The 17,341-nt window shown below is 40.1% G+C and overlaps 1 protein-coding gene across 1 annotated transcript in view; it reads left to right on the top strand.

Moving 5' to 3' along the window:
* Window positions 1-15,364, top strand: part of RESF1 (retroelement silencing factor 1) — a 60,790-nt gene extending 45,426 nt beyond the window's left edge. The window contains exon 6 of the mRNA XM_074902066.1: window positions 14,787-15,364. Coding sequence (XP_074758167.1) covers window positions 14,787-14,807 — 21 coding nt within the window. The 3' untranslated portion in view covers window positions 14,808-15,364. The remainder of the gene's footprint in view (window positions 1-14,786) is intronic.
* The last annotated feature ends 1,977 nt before the right edge of the window (window positions 15,365-17,341 follow it).

Genomic DNA, 17,341 nt, shown 5'->3' with positions numbered 1-17,341 from the left:
TACATTACCGTGTAGTCCATGTCCAAGCCTCCAAGCATGCTTTAGATCCCAGGATGCTCAGAAGCTGACACCAGCGCTCAATGTGTAAAGTTCCTATAACCATAGCAAAAGGGCTGTTTATTCCCTGAAAGGGAAATGATAGCAGAAACACAGATACAGAAATTCATCATGTGATTGTATCTGTTCAAGGGTTGTTGAACTCAACTTTCACAAGCTGAGCTCAGAAAGCCCCCAGTAATCCCCCACAATGAGTTTGTGTTTTAACACCCTTGAGGGCTTCTTTGTCATGTAGCAGTAGAGAAACCTCTACCAGGGGAGGGGATGGCAGCTTCTATTCCTGCAGTTGACTGTCCATTTTTCCAGCAAGCAGAGCCCAAAAGAAATATCAGGTCTTGGTTTCTTCTCAAGGCTGTGTTCACCACTTCTCATCTTTCTCAGTGATTCCATTCTCCTATCCCTGTGTGCAATGCATTTAAGTTTCTTTCTTTTGTTAGCATGCCTAAAATAGGGAGGTTTCCTTTTTGTTTTGTTTTTGTGGAATAAGCAACACCTGTAAAAGGTTTTGTTATCCAAAAAGCAGATTCATGCCCAGTGTGCAATAAACCAATCTTAACACGCTCAGGAGAGATACTGTATTTATTCAGGTCTGGGTGCTCAGTGGACTTTTCCACAAATCAAGCACCTCAACAGCATGTTTTCATGCTCTTTTTATACACAAAAATCAGAGGTTAGTACTTTTCCATAACACACCTATTAGATACTGATTGGTTAGTGATTAACATACAGTTATAATACAGGTTATATAATGCTTCTACTACTGTGCTTGCTCAGGGGAAGGGTCTTAACCTGGGCAGGGGTCTTTTTGATCTGTGGGTGTGTTTTTTAGGATTACAATGAAGGTAGTTCACTTTCAGAACACTCAAATATTACTTTCATTGCCCAGTTAAGTAATCCCAGACATTCACTTTTATGGTCCAGGATGTTCTGCATTCTCAACACAATCCCAGACATTATCTTTTATGGTCCATGATGTTCTATTTATTGCCTAGGGTTTGGAGATCAAAGCTTGTTCTTAATAAACTTCTTATCAATAATCAAAGTTATCATCTCACCCATGATTCAAAGTCTTGTTTGACCAGATTTCGAAACTTCGTAATTGTCCCCATATGTGTGGTTATCTGTGGCTGCTAGCACCATTATTAACCATGGCTACTATGTCAATTATGCTTTATAGCAGAGTGAATTGGACATTTAGAACTCTACTATTGTGATTTTTACCAATGATAATTTATAGAGGCAACACTTTTACTAAATTAGACCAAATCATATCAGTTGGAAATAGTGCAGTGGCACAGAGCTCAGAAATGAGCCATATCATAATTGAGAAATGGACCAAGACTTCCCCTCAAAAATGAGCTTAACTACAAGTAACGAAGTAAGAATATCTACTTGCCTTACTTGGGAGACTTGGACTGTGTATTCATGATAAGATTATAGAAGGAGAATTCTGCTCTGAAATTATTTTTCTCCTGTCCTGAATTATGTTACTCCAGTGGTCCTTTCAACAGGGACAGATTTCTAGTAAGGGCCCAGTGGCGGGGCAGGTTAGCCGTCATCTCTAGGAGAGCAGCCACCTGCTAGCAAGGTCTAACACAGACTTAATTTCCAGTTGTATCTAGTACATACACCAGTTTCTGAATTCCTTATGTCCTTTGTGCATCATATCCTGCTTAATTTACTTGTTATCATTAAAGTATATCTAAATTCTTGAAAATTAATTGCTGAAAAAGTCAGGTTTCTCTAGAGCAGGTTGCCTGATTTCTGCTTTTCTGCACACAGCTTTTGTCTAGGAGTCAGACATGGATGTGGCAATGAGTCCCTTTCCCAACTAGATCAATGCCCTAGCCTCTGGAATTTTTGGGAGAGGGTTGTTAAAATCATTAGTAAATTGGAGAGTTCTATTACAAATGACCTCAGAATGCACTCATACAAAAGGTTTTTGATAGAACCTCTGATGTGAATGCAGAAGCACAGTTTTAGAGAAAATAAAGCTTTTCTGGACTATTAGCTTGTGGTTTGTAAACTGTTAGACTAAACAATTTTTAAAGTCTCATTCCCCTTTGTTGCATGTCAGTGGCCTCATATTCCTCCTTTGCAACTTCTGACAAGTCATTTTCCCTTTCTCAGTTTTTATATGAGAAAAGCTGGAGGCAGTGGGGGGGTCACAAACACTTGCCACAGAAAGGAGACCATTGAGCCGAGATGGGCCGGTGGCAAAATTGCCAAACCAGCACAAACATATTTAGCATTTCTTCTGTTGGGACAGCGACTGGCCAAATTACTGACTTAGTATTAACTGTAAAGAAGCAGTAATAGAATTGGTGACCTGGCATTAGTATATTTAGGTAATTGCTGATTTAACATCTGGTAGACTGTAGGGTTGATGTTGTAAAACCACTGTGGTTAAAAACAGCTGCAGAGCAAGGGTGAAGCAGTTGGTTGTCTCTGGGTGAGCTCAGGGAGCTGACTCCTCAGGAGGGCAGCTGCAGGGTGCAGATGGAGTGAAGGGTTGCCTTTGAATGGATACAGAGCTGACTCCCCAGGGATAATGAGCAATCTGGCTGAATAAATGAAGAAGTACAGAAGGTCACAGGTCACTGAAACTGAGAGGATTAAAGGGAAAATTAAAGACCTAGAGGTAGGCTCAGCAGAATAGGATCAGCATTGAAGATCCCACTGTGGGAATCCACAGCTACAAATGCTAACATCTTTTCCAGGCCACCTTGATGCTTGAGATGAGACACCCCTCATGAATGTGGACCCTGAGGGCCAACAGCTGCATCTTGCAGACCTTCTTGAACTGGGAGAGCTCGGGATTTTGGGCATGCTTGTGCTAATAACACCACTTTGCTAACATCATACCTGCATACTGCTAGGTTTATTGTAGTTACATACTTGTTAGGTTTAGGCAAACATAGCTGGCATAATTGTATGTCATAATTTCCTTACCCCTGTTTCTCAGAGTAGGAGACTGCAAACTGTGGGCTGGAGCTGGAGACGTGGCTAGATGCCATGTGAAGAGACAGATACCCTGTGTGTTCAGCCTGTAGAGCTGTCTTTGAAGACTGGAGGGGGTGTCAAAGGGCACCTACACCACTTATAGTAAATCTATGTGTCTATAAGTAAATCTGTAATCTGTCTTTCAGACAAGAAACTTATTTCTGCCTTCCTGTAAGACAAAGAGATACTTTCCTAAAAGGAAGGAAGGAAGGCAGGCTGGCATGCATTCTGCAGTCACTGGCTGGCAGTGAGCCTGCCTGGCAATTACAGTAAACCAAAGAAAAAGTGATTATTGTACACATGGAAAGAATGAAATTATTGTAAAAAGGGGATTCAGAAAGGAGCAATTCCAACAGAACTGGATGAGAAAAGGCAGAAACCGCACAGAAAAAAAGTGTTTTAGCTGCAGTGTGTCCAGTGAAATTACAGTGTAGTACTAAGATGAGCTCTGGATATCACCACTATATCCACTAGATGACAGTGTGGAGACTGCATTCATCCCCCAGCAACATCTGTCCTTTACAGGCCTGTTGGCATTGTCTCACTGCTCTGAAAGAAAATACAAGTTTGCGATGTGCCTCTGCTTGTACTCAGGTTTTGCGTGTGTCCACGGAGAAAAGGCGATCTTGGTCAGTACTAGCAGTAAAGGGAACAATGGCATGAAAGAATCAACTGTCACTTCTCCAGCACTGGCTGTTTTTTCCTTAGCCTAGATATCTGGGGGCTTGGATTAAATCAGGGAGTGATGATGGAAAGTGAGCTAAAGGATGAAGGAATAGCCACTATCTCTCTTCTGGGCCTTGCAGCCAATCCTGCAGGGGGACAAACTTTTTAGTAGAGTCTGTTGCAGTAGGACACAGGATAATGGTTTTAAAGTAAAGGAGGGTAAATTTAGACTAGATATAAGGAAGAAATTTGTTACAATGTGGGTGGTGAAACACTGGAACAGGTTGCCCAGAGAGGTGGTAGATGCCCCATCCCTGGAAACATTCAAGGTCAGGTTGGATGGGGCTCTGAGCAACCTGATCTAGTTGAAGATGTCCCTGCTTATTGCAGGGGGGTTGGACTAGATGACCTTTAAAGGTCCCTTTCAACCCAAATTATTCAGTTATTTTGTGGTTCTTTGCTGGTGGTGAAACACTGGAACAGGTTGCCCAGAGAGGTGGTAGATGCCCCATCCCTGGAAACATTCAAGGTCAGGTTGGATGGGGCTCTGAGCAACCTGATCTAGTTGAAGATGTCCCTGCTTATTGCAGGGGGGTTGGACTAGATGACCTTTAAAGGTCCCTTTCAACCCAAATTATTCAGTTATTTTGTGGTTCTTTGCACCCTGTGAGCTCTTCCCATTGCTGCGTCGGTGCATTCCCACAGTGTGTGGTGCCTGGTCCAGCCGTCCCCCAGGGACTGCCAACTGCTACAGCAAAGAAAACCTGTAAAGAACAGACTAGAAGACAGCAGGTTGAGAAGGATTAGATGCACAGTACAGTTTCGGCTTCTGTGGCTCTTCCAGTTTTGTATGAGATAATGAGCAAAGCAAGGTAAGAACACCTGGGGAACACAGCAGGTCTCCCTTTATAGCACTAGTTTCTCCACACAGCCTCCTTCCAATTAGGATATGGTGTAACCCAGTGTATAGATATTATCACTGTAGCTGCAGTGTGAAGGACCCCTAAAAGTTATGACAGACTATTTAATACTCAAGTGGGATTTACACTACAAGAGAAAGAAAACTGAAGCAAAGACTGTATATGAATCAAAATCAGTGCAAACTAGTTTAATGTAAATAAAGCTACATACATATATGTAATGTAATTTTTATGACAACACTGTTCTGAAAAGGTGCCATCAGTATACAGGCAATATGTAAGTTAATGAGTCTGCAAACCTTGGTTTCTGAGATTAGCCTTGCTTTAAGTTGATAGATGTGATCTTTATTTTTAGTTCTCCCAAATATCCTTCATTTTATAGGACTGGACATGTTTTCACCCCAATATTCTGATGCTTTACACCAGTTTCATGGTTTACTCTCCCCCTTTTCTTGCAACATTAATGGTTTTCAGTTGTACTCCTGCAGTCCAGCCCAGACAAGTTACAGTGGTGTCTTCTTGGGATGGCTTCCCTGGGGCAGGGGCGCTGGGGAGGTACAAATTGTCCAGTCGGAGGGCACAAACCATCTGCTTGCTAGCTGTGGGGCTAAGGTGATCAGCTCCTTCCATTCTGCTCCACAACTCTCCCCTATTAAAAAATGCCTCAGTTCAAGAGATGTGAAATATTAATCTGTTGTGCCATTTACTGTGGTGCAGTTTACCACGCACTGGAATCCTAAAGTGCCCTGAATCTTGTCTTAGCCTGGTACAGATGCCTTGAAACTGGCACTTGGCAGTTGTCCTGGGGATTTTATAACACCCAGGGTTTTAGGATTTTTGATTCATGTGCTGCAGAAACCTGTCCTTATATGGGCTAACATGAAATTCCATGAATGAGAATGGATGGATTTTTCTTTTGCTCTGTTTTGTCTTCCCATGTAGAGGAAGATTTGTCAGTATAATTTTCCTTACCACCCTTTCTGTAACTAGGAAGAGGAAAAGAAATACTGTGAGTGATCTCACTTAATAACCACCAACCCATAGGCTTTCATGGCCTTTGGATCAGAGAGTTGTGCAGAGAAGGATTTAAAATCAGGATGTCTGTGAATCTTCCTCTTCTTCTAAATTAACCATATATTGTAATTTCATAAACAATTATTTCAGTCTCTTTACTTCTCAACCACAGTATTATTTATCATTAAAGGCCACTTTGAACAAAAAACTATTAGATGCCCTTTATTAGAGTGGCTTACTGCAGCTCTTTCTAATGAATCTTTTGCTTTATGACTTGCTGGCTGAGTTTGGGCTCTAACTTTAAATCACACAATTGATTCAGTGTTCAAAGTCAGTTTATCAGACCATATCTTCATGAAATTGCCTGCCAGCAGAGCAGCCTAGGCAATGAAAAATTAGAATGGAAAACAAAGTAACCTTGTTATTTTTTTAGACTGTCAAACGTTTGGGGTCAGTTTCTGCAACCCTTAAACTGTGGAAGGGAGGGGAGCTTCTGATGTCAGCCCAACAAAGCCAAAAGCAAGCAGTCCTCTGGAATGACACTGCTTCCCTCTAGAAGGGGCAATGAACAGTCTGGGACTGCAGCAGCTTTCCTGATGGGTTCGTCTTGTCGCAGGCTCCCTCTTCCTATTTTTCCAGTGAGATGTCTGCCAACACCTACACTGTAAATTCATTTTGTCAGTGCAGTGTACAGGGAATGTGGTAGGCCCCAGGAAAGTTTATGCTATGAACGATGCATGGTGAGTTATAAATATATGCCTGTCTTACAAAACTGTGTAGCAGTAAAAGACATTTTACAAGATACTGTAGTTAAAATTATAGTGAGAGACATCATCTGAGAGGAGATTATGATAGATGCTTAAGGCAAAACATTTGTCTTCTTTTAGCTAGCCTGGTCTTACCCATGTTAAAGGAGACATCAAAGGACACTAGGAGGGGGACGTTTAAACTGTGCTGGACACAGAATTTGGGGGGTGTATATATGAGATATCTGCAGTCCTACAGTCAAGGGTAAAAGCACACCTGCATCCAGATTAGGCAGTCTAGGGTCTCACCACCTGGATAATCAAGTTTATCTGCTTTTATTTTTCAGTGCATCGGTCGCAGCCTCTTGTCTGGGCCAAGGCCTGGTTTCCTGCACACCTCAGTGGTTTGTAGGCAGGAACAAAATTTGACCTTTTAACAAAAGAAAATGCCATGTTTTAAAACCTCTTGGTACTTCTGGATTAAGAATTGTCATGTTAAGTACTTTCTGAATGTGCACATGCTTAATTCTGTGTACTTGGACACTGCAAGGAAAGATACCTTGTACTGCAGTGCAGTATAAACTTACAAATACTTCTTGATTGCACAATGCTGCCAAAAGAATTTTTAATTTTCCAGCAGAACAAAGAGTTAAATAAGTATCTAGAAAATCCTGTTTTTTGAAGAAATATCTCATTTTAGGTAATCTTCTCCGAGAAAAATTATTCATGTTAAGTATGCATCAGATCTTTATATAATTTTTGGTCACTTTTTATTGATTTTCTTCTTGTTCTTTTAGAAATATATTGGTTTGTTTAATAAAACTACATGTACTTCAGTTCCTTGGTGCTGAAACAAAAACCACTGGATTGCTATTTATGAAAATAACTTTATTTGTAAGCCACAGTAGAAAGAATAGTGACGCAAACTGTGGTAAGAAAAGCAGCACTGTAACACAGAGGAGGAGTCCCATAAAAATAAGTTGCTCTAGTGAAGAGGACACCAACAGCTACCTAGGATCTCAGGATCAATGGAGCTTCTGAGGCAAATGTGCAGGCAGAAATGTTGTCAGTTCCCTAGTCCAACTCACATGGCAGGCTTTGAGGCTGTTAAGAGGTAATTTCTAGAGCTGGATGAAAGAGAGATCAAGAAAACCTGGTAATGCAGCATTAGTTTTGACCTAAATTGGAATGCAAATATGAAATGTTTTCCCCTCAAGATTTTGTTCTAGAAATGCTGAAAATTTGCATCAAATAAGAAGCCTGACATTCCTGAAAGGGAAACACATTTTGCTGTAACTTCTTATGAAACTACAGTAACACAGACAAAATTCTGGTTTTAGGTAAGCTAGTGCAACCACACTTAAAGTAATCTTGCTGTGACTGATGACAGAACATTGCTGCACTGTATAATAACCATGTGAATAACTTCAGGGCCAAATCATATTACCTGAAAAATTGTTCTTGATTTTAAAAATGCTTTGCTTAGAGTAATTTGTCACATACAGCTTTTCCAGTACTGTACGTAACATCTTGGATGTTGCTTTTGAGCAACCTGATGCTCACTATAAAGAATTTCTTGGTCAGATACATTTTCCATAGCACTATGAGAGTCCTGTGGGTCCCACAATGCACCATCCATGTTGTTTAAAAAAAGAACACACTGAATTATGTGAGGGAAACCAAGACATTAAGAAAGAATGTAGATTGGCATTCTAATTTGTATCATACAATGCACTGCAATCAACAGTTGCAGTTTATTGTAGAAATGTTTCAGAATGAAACATCTTGGGTCACTGAAGAATATTGAACTTTTTTTCAACTTCAGTATATTCTGCATTGAGTTCAATGAAGATAATATTTCAATTCAATGGTTCCAATTGTAAACAAGTTTTTCCTAGTGGAAAATTTTAATTCTGCAAAAGTTGCTTTTATTTCAGGAAATGAGCTAACTGTTCAGTGTCCAAAAGACTGCAGTTGACTGTTCCTGTTAACAGTAAAGAGCCCATACTGCAGAAAATACAACGTGTTATCTTTGATCTTACTTGGGTTTCATCAGAAAGAAGGAAACACATGATCACAAGTACACTGAACTGTAATTAAACTTTGTCCTCCTCTTGACCCAGTTATCAAAAGTTAATTCCCCATGCGAACTGGAAAAATCAAAGTAAGGTTGATATGACACAAATGATGCAGCTGGGTTCAGAAAATAGCCTGTAGTAACTATGCTATTCTAATGGGCCAGTGAAAAAAATCAGAAATATATTACTTGCCAGTTTGATAGCGCTTGATGAAAAATTGACTCGCAAAACCAGAAAGAGTCGTAATGAATCACTTTCACCTAGAACGTTAAATCTTTTGGTTTTGCTTTAATATTTTCTGAAGAGTAAATAAACAAAGAGCTAGTTAAAGTAATCAGAATAATTTTGACTCCTATCTGAGAAACCTATCCAGCTATCTAATCTTGTAACAAGCCTTGCATTAAGTGGGGAGGCATGGAAGTCCTTGGGGAAAGCCATCTGGTAGCAGAAGACAGGGAATTTTTAAAAAGGATTTCTTTGGTCTATTTCTGGAGAGAGTGAGAAGGTGGAGATCTGGCCTGGAATCAAGTAGAGCAAAGCAGAAGGTGGCTGCCTGGAAGGGTGAGGACTGGAGGGGTGGAATGTTGAAAAAAGCTGAGGAAAGGAATTGCATGCAGGTCTTGCTGTTTCCCTTAGCTTTGTATAATTTCTTGATCAGTCTTTAGAGTAAAGCTTGCGTTTAGATAGTCCTCTTAAGGCTCTGTGAGTAACTTACGCTATCACATCAGCCATGAACATGAAACTAGACACAGCCTGGGGTACTCTGGGTGTGGAGAAGCTGCAGGTAAGATATGAATGAGCCAGTACTTGTTTTCTGGGTTAGGTAGCTGAACTAAATCAAGTTGTTGGCTACAGAGCATTTACTGGACATAGGAACTAAGAGCCCTGGATGCGAAGACATAATGCTGAGAAACAGCTAGACTTATCTGTACATGGTACAGGAAATTCAAAGTTTGGGGTCAGCACTGTAGCTTCTGAAGATGAAGCTTATCCAGGGCTTCATTAGTTGGATTAAAGTTTATTCATTCTGGTAAGAAACCGTGGGAGTAGATGATAAATAAAAGAAGAGACAGAGATGGCAAAGAACTAAAATCTGCAAATCATTACATGGGTGCTTGTTCTGGATTTAACTGTGTTAATATAAATTAATTATGAACTTGCGATCCAAATGAAAAGATAGAGTATTTATGGAAGGGGTACAAAGTGGTATAATCTAAAAATAAAGTAGTTTGGGTTGAATAAGAGGAAAATTGGAGCCAGAAACTTCCAGTGATCTATCTCCAGCTTCCATGTTTTGATGATCATTTGACTGAGTTTGTTCTCCAGTGCTGCAGAATATTATGAGACCAGAAAGACTGACCCATATCGAAAATTCTGTTGGAAAATAAAACCTGATCTCACTGCTTTTCTGACACCAGTGAGGTTTAATAACAATGCAAATCACAGAAGCAGAGAAAAATGCAGCTGAAAAAAAAAACCTATTTGAAGAGAACATCTTCCTTCACCAACACACCTTTCAAATATATGTACATTCTGTCTGGGCACTGTCACTGGGGATACAGGCCTATGGGGGCAGGAAAATCCCATGAAAAGAGGGAAATGGAATCTATTAGGATTCCCTAAAAAATGTATAAATGACCTCCCTCCCAAGGAAATATGCTGAAACATTTCATTTGAAATATGCTAAAAGAACCCCAAATAAAACATCTACCACCTACTCCTAAGTTTTAGATTCTGAAAGGATTTAAAGAAATACAGACATTAAATGGAAGCAAAACTTTCCTGTGTATTTAGGCCAATTAAGTGGACATTGCATTGTATCAAGATACTACTTAGGTCTCCATACATGGTAATGTGATTAAGTTTCAGTAATAAGTTTAATAAGAATAGAGATAAATAATCACCCTCTTTAAACAAACAACTTTCTAAAGTTGCAAGGCTCAGTGGGGATACAAAGAATTTCTAGTATGTACCTGAATAATACGAAATAATTTTTAGATTGAAATAATTAATCCTAGGTGTCCTGTGAATGGAGATGAATATTAAAATCTTTCCTATGCATGGATTATTTGAAGAATATTTTCTCTAAGTCTGTTATAGAGACACTGAGATAAAACAGTTTATTATTTTAGCTGAGGAAATAGTCTTGTCTTCTAGTAATACTAATTTCTAACAGTACCTATCTGTCAAGATGGTCCTCGTAATTATCGTTACTTATCATAATGGAAATCAGATCTCTTGTTGATCGATTTCCTAATACATCTTTGACATTGGCTGGGATGTGAGCTGGAAGGCAAGTTAAATACTGATGCATAAGGTAGTACTTTTCTTAAATTCCTTGGCATCACCTTTACGGTGATGGAATAATGTGAAGAAAATGACTAGGTGTACATGGGAGCTCCAGTCTTTAATTCATCTTATCATTTCTGTGCATTTCCTCAGTTCATATGATTTAGCTACCAAATTCTGAGTTCAGTTTGTTTTTTTTTTTTAATAATTCTAATTTTTCCTACCCCTGGTTAGGGGGAAAAAGGACAGATCTGTTGTCATCATTTTGCCATATTGACTCCTCACAAAATTTAATCCTCCACCTTAAATCCTAGTCTTGCTGCAAACAATGGAAAAACTTACAATTTCATTGAAGTGCAGATTCAACCTCACAGAGGAGATCTGCTTCCTTTTGTTTTCTTTTTTCCCTCATTTGTACAGATTTCTATTGTTCTCATGTCTCCATTTCTCCAATTTAAAAACTTTGAACTTTTTAATTATTCAAGATACATAGATTTTCTTTAAAGGAAAAATAGTGTTGCTTCTGCATGTTTGATGGTCTCAGTGAAACAATCAACATAAATTATTCTAATATGATTTCCCATTTCTGACTATATATTGTTTGTAAATAATCATTCTGACCAAATAGCAGATGAACAGCTGTGCTATATCAGGACAGATGTCCATACACCCCATCTGCTGTATTATATGTCTACTATAGCCAGTGGTAGTTAGTAAAGAAAAAGCCATAAAACCAGGGCAATCTTGGACTCATTTTTTCCAAGATACTCCTCCAGTTTCCAGCAATTTCTGATTTAGAGACTTTCTGATCTACAGATTGTCTCTACATCATCTTGTCCATCTGTCCTTGACAGACCTTTCTTCTATGAACTCATTTAGTAGCTTTTGGAATTTATTTATACTTTGAGCATCCAAACAAAACAGGATGTTATGTCCGGCAATGCAATTAGGCACTGTGTGTGAAAGTGCTTTCTTTCATTTGTCTTTGACCTTCTGACTGATGATTTCATTTAGTGCCCTGTAGTTCTTGTCTCATGAAAAATAATGACTAATCATTCCCTCACCACCTGCTCCACGTGATTTATATCTTTCTAGACTTTTATCATATCTTCAGTAATCTCTTTTCAAGCGGAGGAAGCCAAATCTCTTCACTTTCTTCCACAGCAGAAATTGTTGCCTATTTCTGACCAATCTGACCCTCCTTATCTGTATACTTTCTAGTTGTAAAATCTCATTTTTTAAGTGACAAGAGCTTCACACAAGATTGGGTACACCATGACTTTATGGAGTATCAGATGATAGTTTCTATTCCCTTCCTGGTCTTTTTGATAGTTGGGGAGTAGGAAGCTTCATCTTCCAAAGAACTATCTGTAATGATGTAGAATACTTTACCTAGTGATAAAAGCTGACGTGAGAACTCACTATTGGGAACATAGAATTAGGGTCATGCTTCACCATGTGCTGTGCTTTGCTTTCATCCGTGCTGCATTTCTTCTGCCACTTTGTTAGCCACACAGTACTGGGAGATCTTTCTGTAACTCCTGGCTAGCAAGCTCAATTATGTCAGTGAAGCACTAGCCCTTCTAGGAAAAAAACCGAACCCTAAATGCCCAAATTATAGAGATTTTTATGCCACATCTCACAGAAGTTGCTTTTTTTCCTTGTGTTTGCTTTCAGTTGTTAAGCACCCTAGAGTAAAAGAAACAAAGATAAATAGAAGAATTCATTTTTCTCTACTTACTTTGCCTCCCACATTGTCAGGCAAACCATTTCCTTTAGTTATAAACTGAAGGCAGAAGCTACAGATAGGTTCCTTGACTGTGGAGTCTACATGAGTAAAATTCTCAAGAACAGGCTAGATAGACAGCTGTAAGGAATGGCAGAACAACTGCTGTTGGGGACAGGAGGTGTATGAGAGGCCTGAGATATCCTCTGATGCTGTGACGAGAACAGTCTTAGACATGGAATTGATACATTCACAATGAGTCCTTGCTGGCTTTGGCATGTTTCATTATACTGAGTGCAAAATAATTGGTCTCACTGGTATATGCTTCCTTTATATGTGTTTTTAAGAATGGGGATACATCACATGTATATTTTATCAGTGTCCTGTCGGTATGTAGGAGCTGAACTCAGCAGTGATGCCAGTATTATTTAGATTAGAGTTTATATATAGAAATGCTGTGAATTTTCACTTTATTAACAGCTTTGCAGAAGACAGGCTTCTTGTCTTTTATTTTATGCAGTATAAATATGAAATTAAATTATCTGAAGTATAGCTTTTGCAGGACAATCAAGTATTGTCAGTGGTATGGCAGCAGGAGAAGCCTGAGGAAACCAGGGAGTATAAAGGGGAAGGAGAGAGGACAAAAAGAGGAGGAATGTGCAGAACAGAGTGCTACATAGTGTCAAAGGGGGATTTAAGGAAAAGAAAGCTGCTCAAAGACCAAACAAGCAGATTTTTTTGCCTCCAAGGGAACCAAATGAAGTTGCTCGGGAACTATCAACATACAAACCCACAAGGAAGAACAGAGAGCAGATATGTAAAGCATTTATGCCTATGGCAAATAATTCTGGCAGTAGACATGAGCTGTCCCTGCCCGCTGTTACCTGTTGTTCAGAAATGTCTGCAAATGATGCAGTAGGAAGTGCAGAAACACATCTGGAGTTTGCCACGGAAACCTACCTTGGTCTTTCGAAAGACCAAACACTCACCCTGGGCATTGTACAGTTCTGCTGTCCTGTGTGTCAGCATGGAGCTGCTTTAGTGGTTAAGGTGATGAGATGTCCAGTGGTCTATGGAACAGGTAAATGTGATCTTTTACATGTATCAGCAGGTCTGCAACATTCACTGAGGTAATGTGTAGAGAAGCACTGATTTATTTCAGACGTCATTCCTAACTCAAGGCCATCCAATGAAAACATCAAATCTGTGTGATGTGGAGAAAATGAAACAAAGGGCAGCAGAGACATTTATCTTTAAAAGCTTTTTTACAATTCACACTGCCAGTCAGTACCTCACGTTCCTAAGATTTAAGTATTTAGTTGTGTAGAGGTTAACTGCAGTCAGAAGAAGCAGTTTAGCCGTGCTAAACTAATCCTGAATTGGGACAGCCTGTCAGGTTTGGATGGGAGGGTATTTGGGTAGCGCCTGCTCCCAGAGTCCTGATCCTTCCCGTTCCCTGAGCCAGCCTGGAAGCTTATGATGCTGTGCACTGAACAGGGTCAGGGAAATGATCCACTGGGAAATTCTGGTCACCTGTAATATTTTTTGCTTTTCTCTTTAAGTAGATCACTGGTTAAAAAGAAAATTGGGAGTGTCAGAGCAGCTAATGTAACCTCTACCTACATTTATTGCATCCAATCCTTAGAACCACAGCTGATTAATAGCAATAGTTTAAAAGAAAATTTTCTTAATAGTGAGGTTTCTTTTTCCCTTAGGCTGCCAACAACTTTCTCATATATAATCTAATTTTTTAAGATCAAGTTTTGTCTACCAGGCTGGCTATAATAAGCCTCTCACTTCATTTTTTTTTTAGTGCTTAGTCACCTAAGTCAGTTTTCTCTTGATATTTTTATTCAAGTCTCTGAGACAGTAGAATCTGGAGCACATGAAGCCCCAGACTGAAGAGCGAGCTACACACTGGAGCAGGCCGCTGGCTTGTCATCTCAAGCAGCTCTTTTCCTGACATCTATTTCCCGTGAGTGTGGGAGCAACAATGTACTGTTGGCCATGTTTCCTGAAGGGTCAGGAAGGGAGGACCCATTTCAGTCTCCGGTCATATCACCAGACACTGCTGACAAGGATCAGATGGCAGGTTGCCATTCCTGAAGGTTGTGCTGGGTGGACAAATCCTTACCACCGTCAGTTCTGTCTCTGATCTGCCAATTCCCCTCTCAGCCAGTCACTGAAGTCTCACACATTTCCTATAGATTTTCTGATTTTATTTTCTTATTGTCATATTGCCAAAGTCATCCTCCATCCCTCTTTCTCTTTTTCTCTATTTTTCTAGTTCCCATCTGTCACAGGTTGAGAAGAAACACAAGACAACATGATACTGCCAAGATCAACTTACTTAGCTCACCAAGTGAGGGACATGCTGTATCAGGAAAAGCTACACAGACAGGCATGTGCACACAGAGAATTAACCAAAACCTTCACCGTGCACAGTGAGTCGGCACAGTCAAGCCCAGGGGAATGTGACACTTGTTCTGTCCATCCTGTCCCTGCGTCAGGCTCTGGGCAGCAGCTCAGCACCAACACGTGGTGGTTCCACCTTGAGCAATCTGCTTCCATGAGATGTTGGTCATCTTCAGATCAATGCCCCCCCACCCAGTCTCTATTACTGTCTAGTGCTGGGGGACTTACAGCCAGATGTCGACGCAGGCCACTGGCCAAATCTGTCTATAGCGATACCACTTTCCCACCAGTTTCAGATATTGTTCTCCGGTCACTTGTTGATCCATGGCCTGTCCCAGGGCTCATCACACTCAGTCATTTGCATTATCCTGTCAACCATAGCTCATTATGCTCAACCCTTGATCAAGGCGAAGTCATGATGCTCCTGTAATATCATTATTTATAAACAAGTATATAAATAAATGTGTGCCTGTGGGTGTTTAAGTCTTGTTTTATATTTAATTAACACCAAATCTCAACTGCCCTGTGTAAAAGACGGGAAAAAAAAATATTCTGCTTGCCCTTTTCTTTGGATAACCTTGAAGCTTATGTGTGCGTGTGCGTCTCTTCCAGCTTTGCACGGATTGTGGTCAAAGAACACCAGCTAAGGGTCATAGAGGTCAGCCAAGAGATATGTATCCCCTGACCATTCCTATGAGCAATCCCATGTTCAAAACAAGTCCCTTATCCTACAAATTCATTTTCAAAACATGTTTCTACTCTGACAGATCCCTTGCAGAGAGAATCTGTGACAAGTTTGCAAATTAACCTTCCTTTCTGCATCTAACATCAGTAAATTGCCAAATCTCTTAAAATGCAGCAGCTGCCATTTTCTCACAATATTAAGGAGAGGGAATGCTCTTAAAGAAAAGTAGGGGGGAGAGTTAGGATTTGATTTTCTCCTTTTAGCTGGGTGCTTGTATTGTCTTCTCCATGGTGGTGAATTTTCTTATTGAAGAATGTTTCCTATTCATTCAGTTGTCCGTCAACAACAGAGCAGCTGGAAGTCAGGCAGAAGCAGGAGGATGATCAGGTGCCCACATTTATTTTCCCATGGTTGTACTGAATGCTCTAAAGTACTGTCTTGTTTGTTAAGTTTATGTCTTTGTGTTTGCAGAGATTGTTCCATTCATATCATGCAGATAAATGTGGTGATAACAGCTGCCTGAGTTTTCAGACAGCCTGAAAACCAGAAAGATAGATGAACTTATTAATCATAAAAGGAATAATAAATGGTAATCATCAAGTGCCAGTGTTAAATAACATCAAGATCTATTACCTCTTTGCTCATGAAAGCAGGCAAGAATGAGATGTGTGATCAAAGATGATGTCAGTAGCAGAACTGAGATGTTCTGCAGGACTGTAGAGGCTGGTACCACAGCTATAGTATGATCTTTGGGTGGACTTTGCTTTTAACTAGGTTTTCAGAAGGCATTATCACTCACATGTGTTCAATGTGGGACATCAGGGAGCAGTTGCTTTGCATGTTGCCTTATATAGCCGAGTTGTTCTGGCTTTTCACAAGCTTATTTTGGGACTTACCAAGAGCCAAGCAGAAGTACAGCTCCCGTTCTTGTCATGTTCCCGTCCACAAGCAGAATTACACTCTCTTCCATCTTCTCCTATGCAACCCACATTCACATTTGCCATTCACAGGCTGTTTCTGAAGCTTTTCCACATCATATCTCCAGGAGCTCATGGGGAAAGCAGAGGCAGATGCATTCCTAGCATCAAAGGAATTACCATCTGTTATTTCACTTCCCAATTCTGTGCAATGCTGGCAAGAATTTGATCGTTTCTCCTATTTTCTCTTGATCCTCTGCTGCCCAGTTGGGCAAACAAAGGTAGGCAAATAGCAGCATTCCTCTTGCCTTTTCCCTTGGTTACACCAGGAACTCCTGTAAGCAATAGCAACATTCAGCACCCAAAGGTAGTTATGCCACCATTTCACAGACTCCCCATGCCAAGCTCCATCTGCTGCACTTTCAGAAACTCCTAATCATCTGCGAAGGAATGAAAAACCCTCAGGAGACAACCTCGCAGAAACTCCCAATTAACTTTATCTCCCTGCTAAATGGTAGTACATACCAGGAAAGGCTCTGGCACTGTGGGATTGGTTTACTCTACTCTTACACCATATTATTGTTTCTCAGCCAGACACATTTGGACAGCTATTGTTAAAATACAACATGATACTTTTCTACATATCCTCACTGACAAGACTTTCTTTTGAAAAAATGCTTCACCCAGAAACCTTAGCATGTTTCCCACTGGGAGAGCTCTAGGAATTCAGTTGTGTTTTCTGGTCTGTAAGGTCAGGGTTAGCAACTGCTTCATTCTCATTATGTCTTGCTAATTTGCAGGTTTAGTTACAGTCCATCTCTCCTA

Source organism: Athene noctua, chromosome 3 (genome assembly GCF_965140245.1).
Source record: "Athene noctua chromosome 3, bAthNoc1.hap1.1, whole genome shotgun sequence".
NCBI lineage: Eukaryota > Metazoa > Chordata > Aves > Strigiformes > Strigidae > Athene > Athene noctua.
This window is presented reverse-complemented; position numbering and strand designations above follow the sequence as displayed.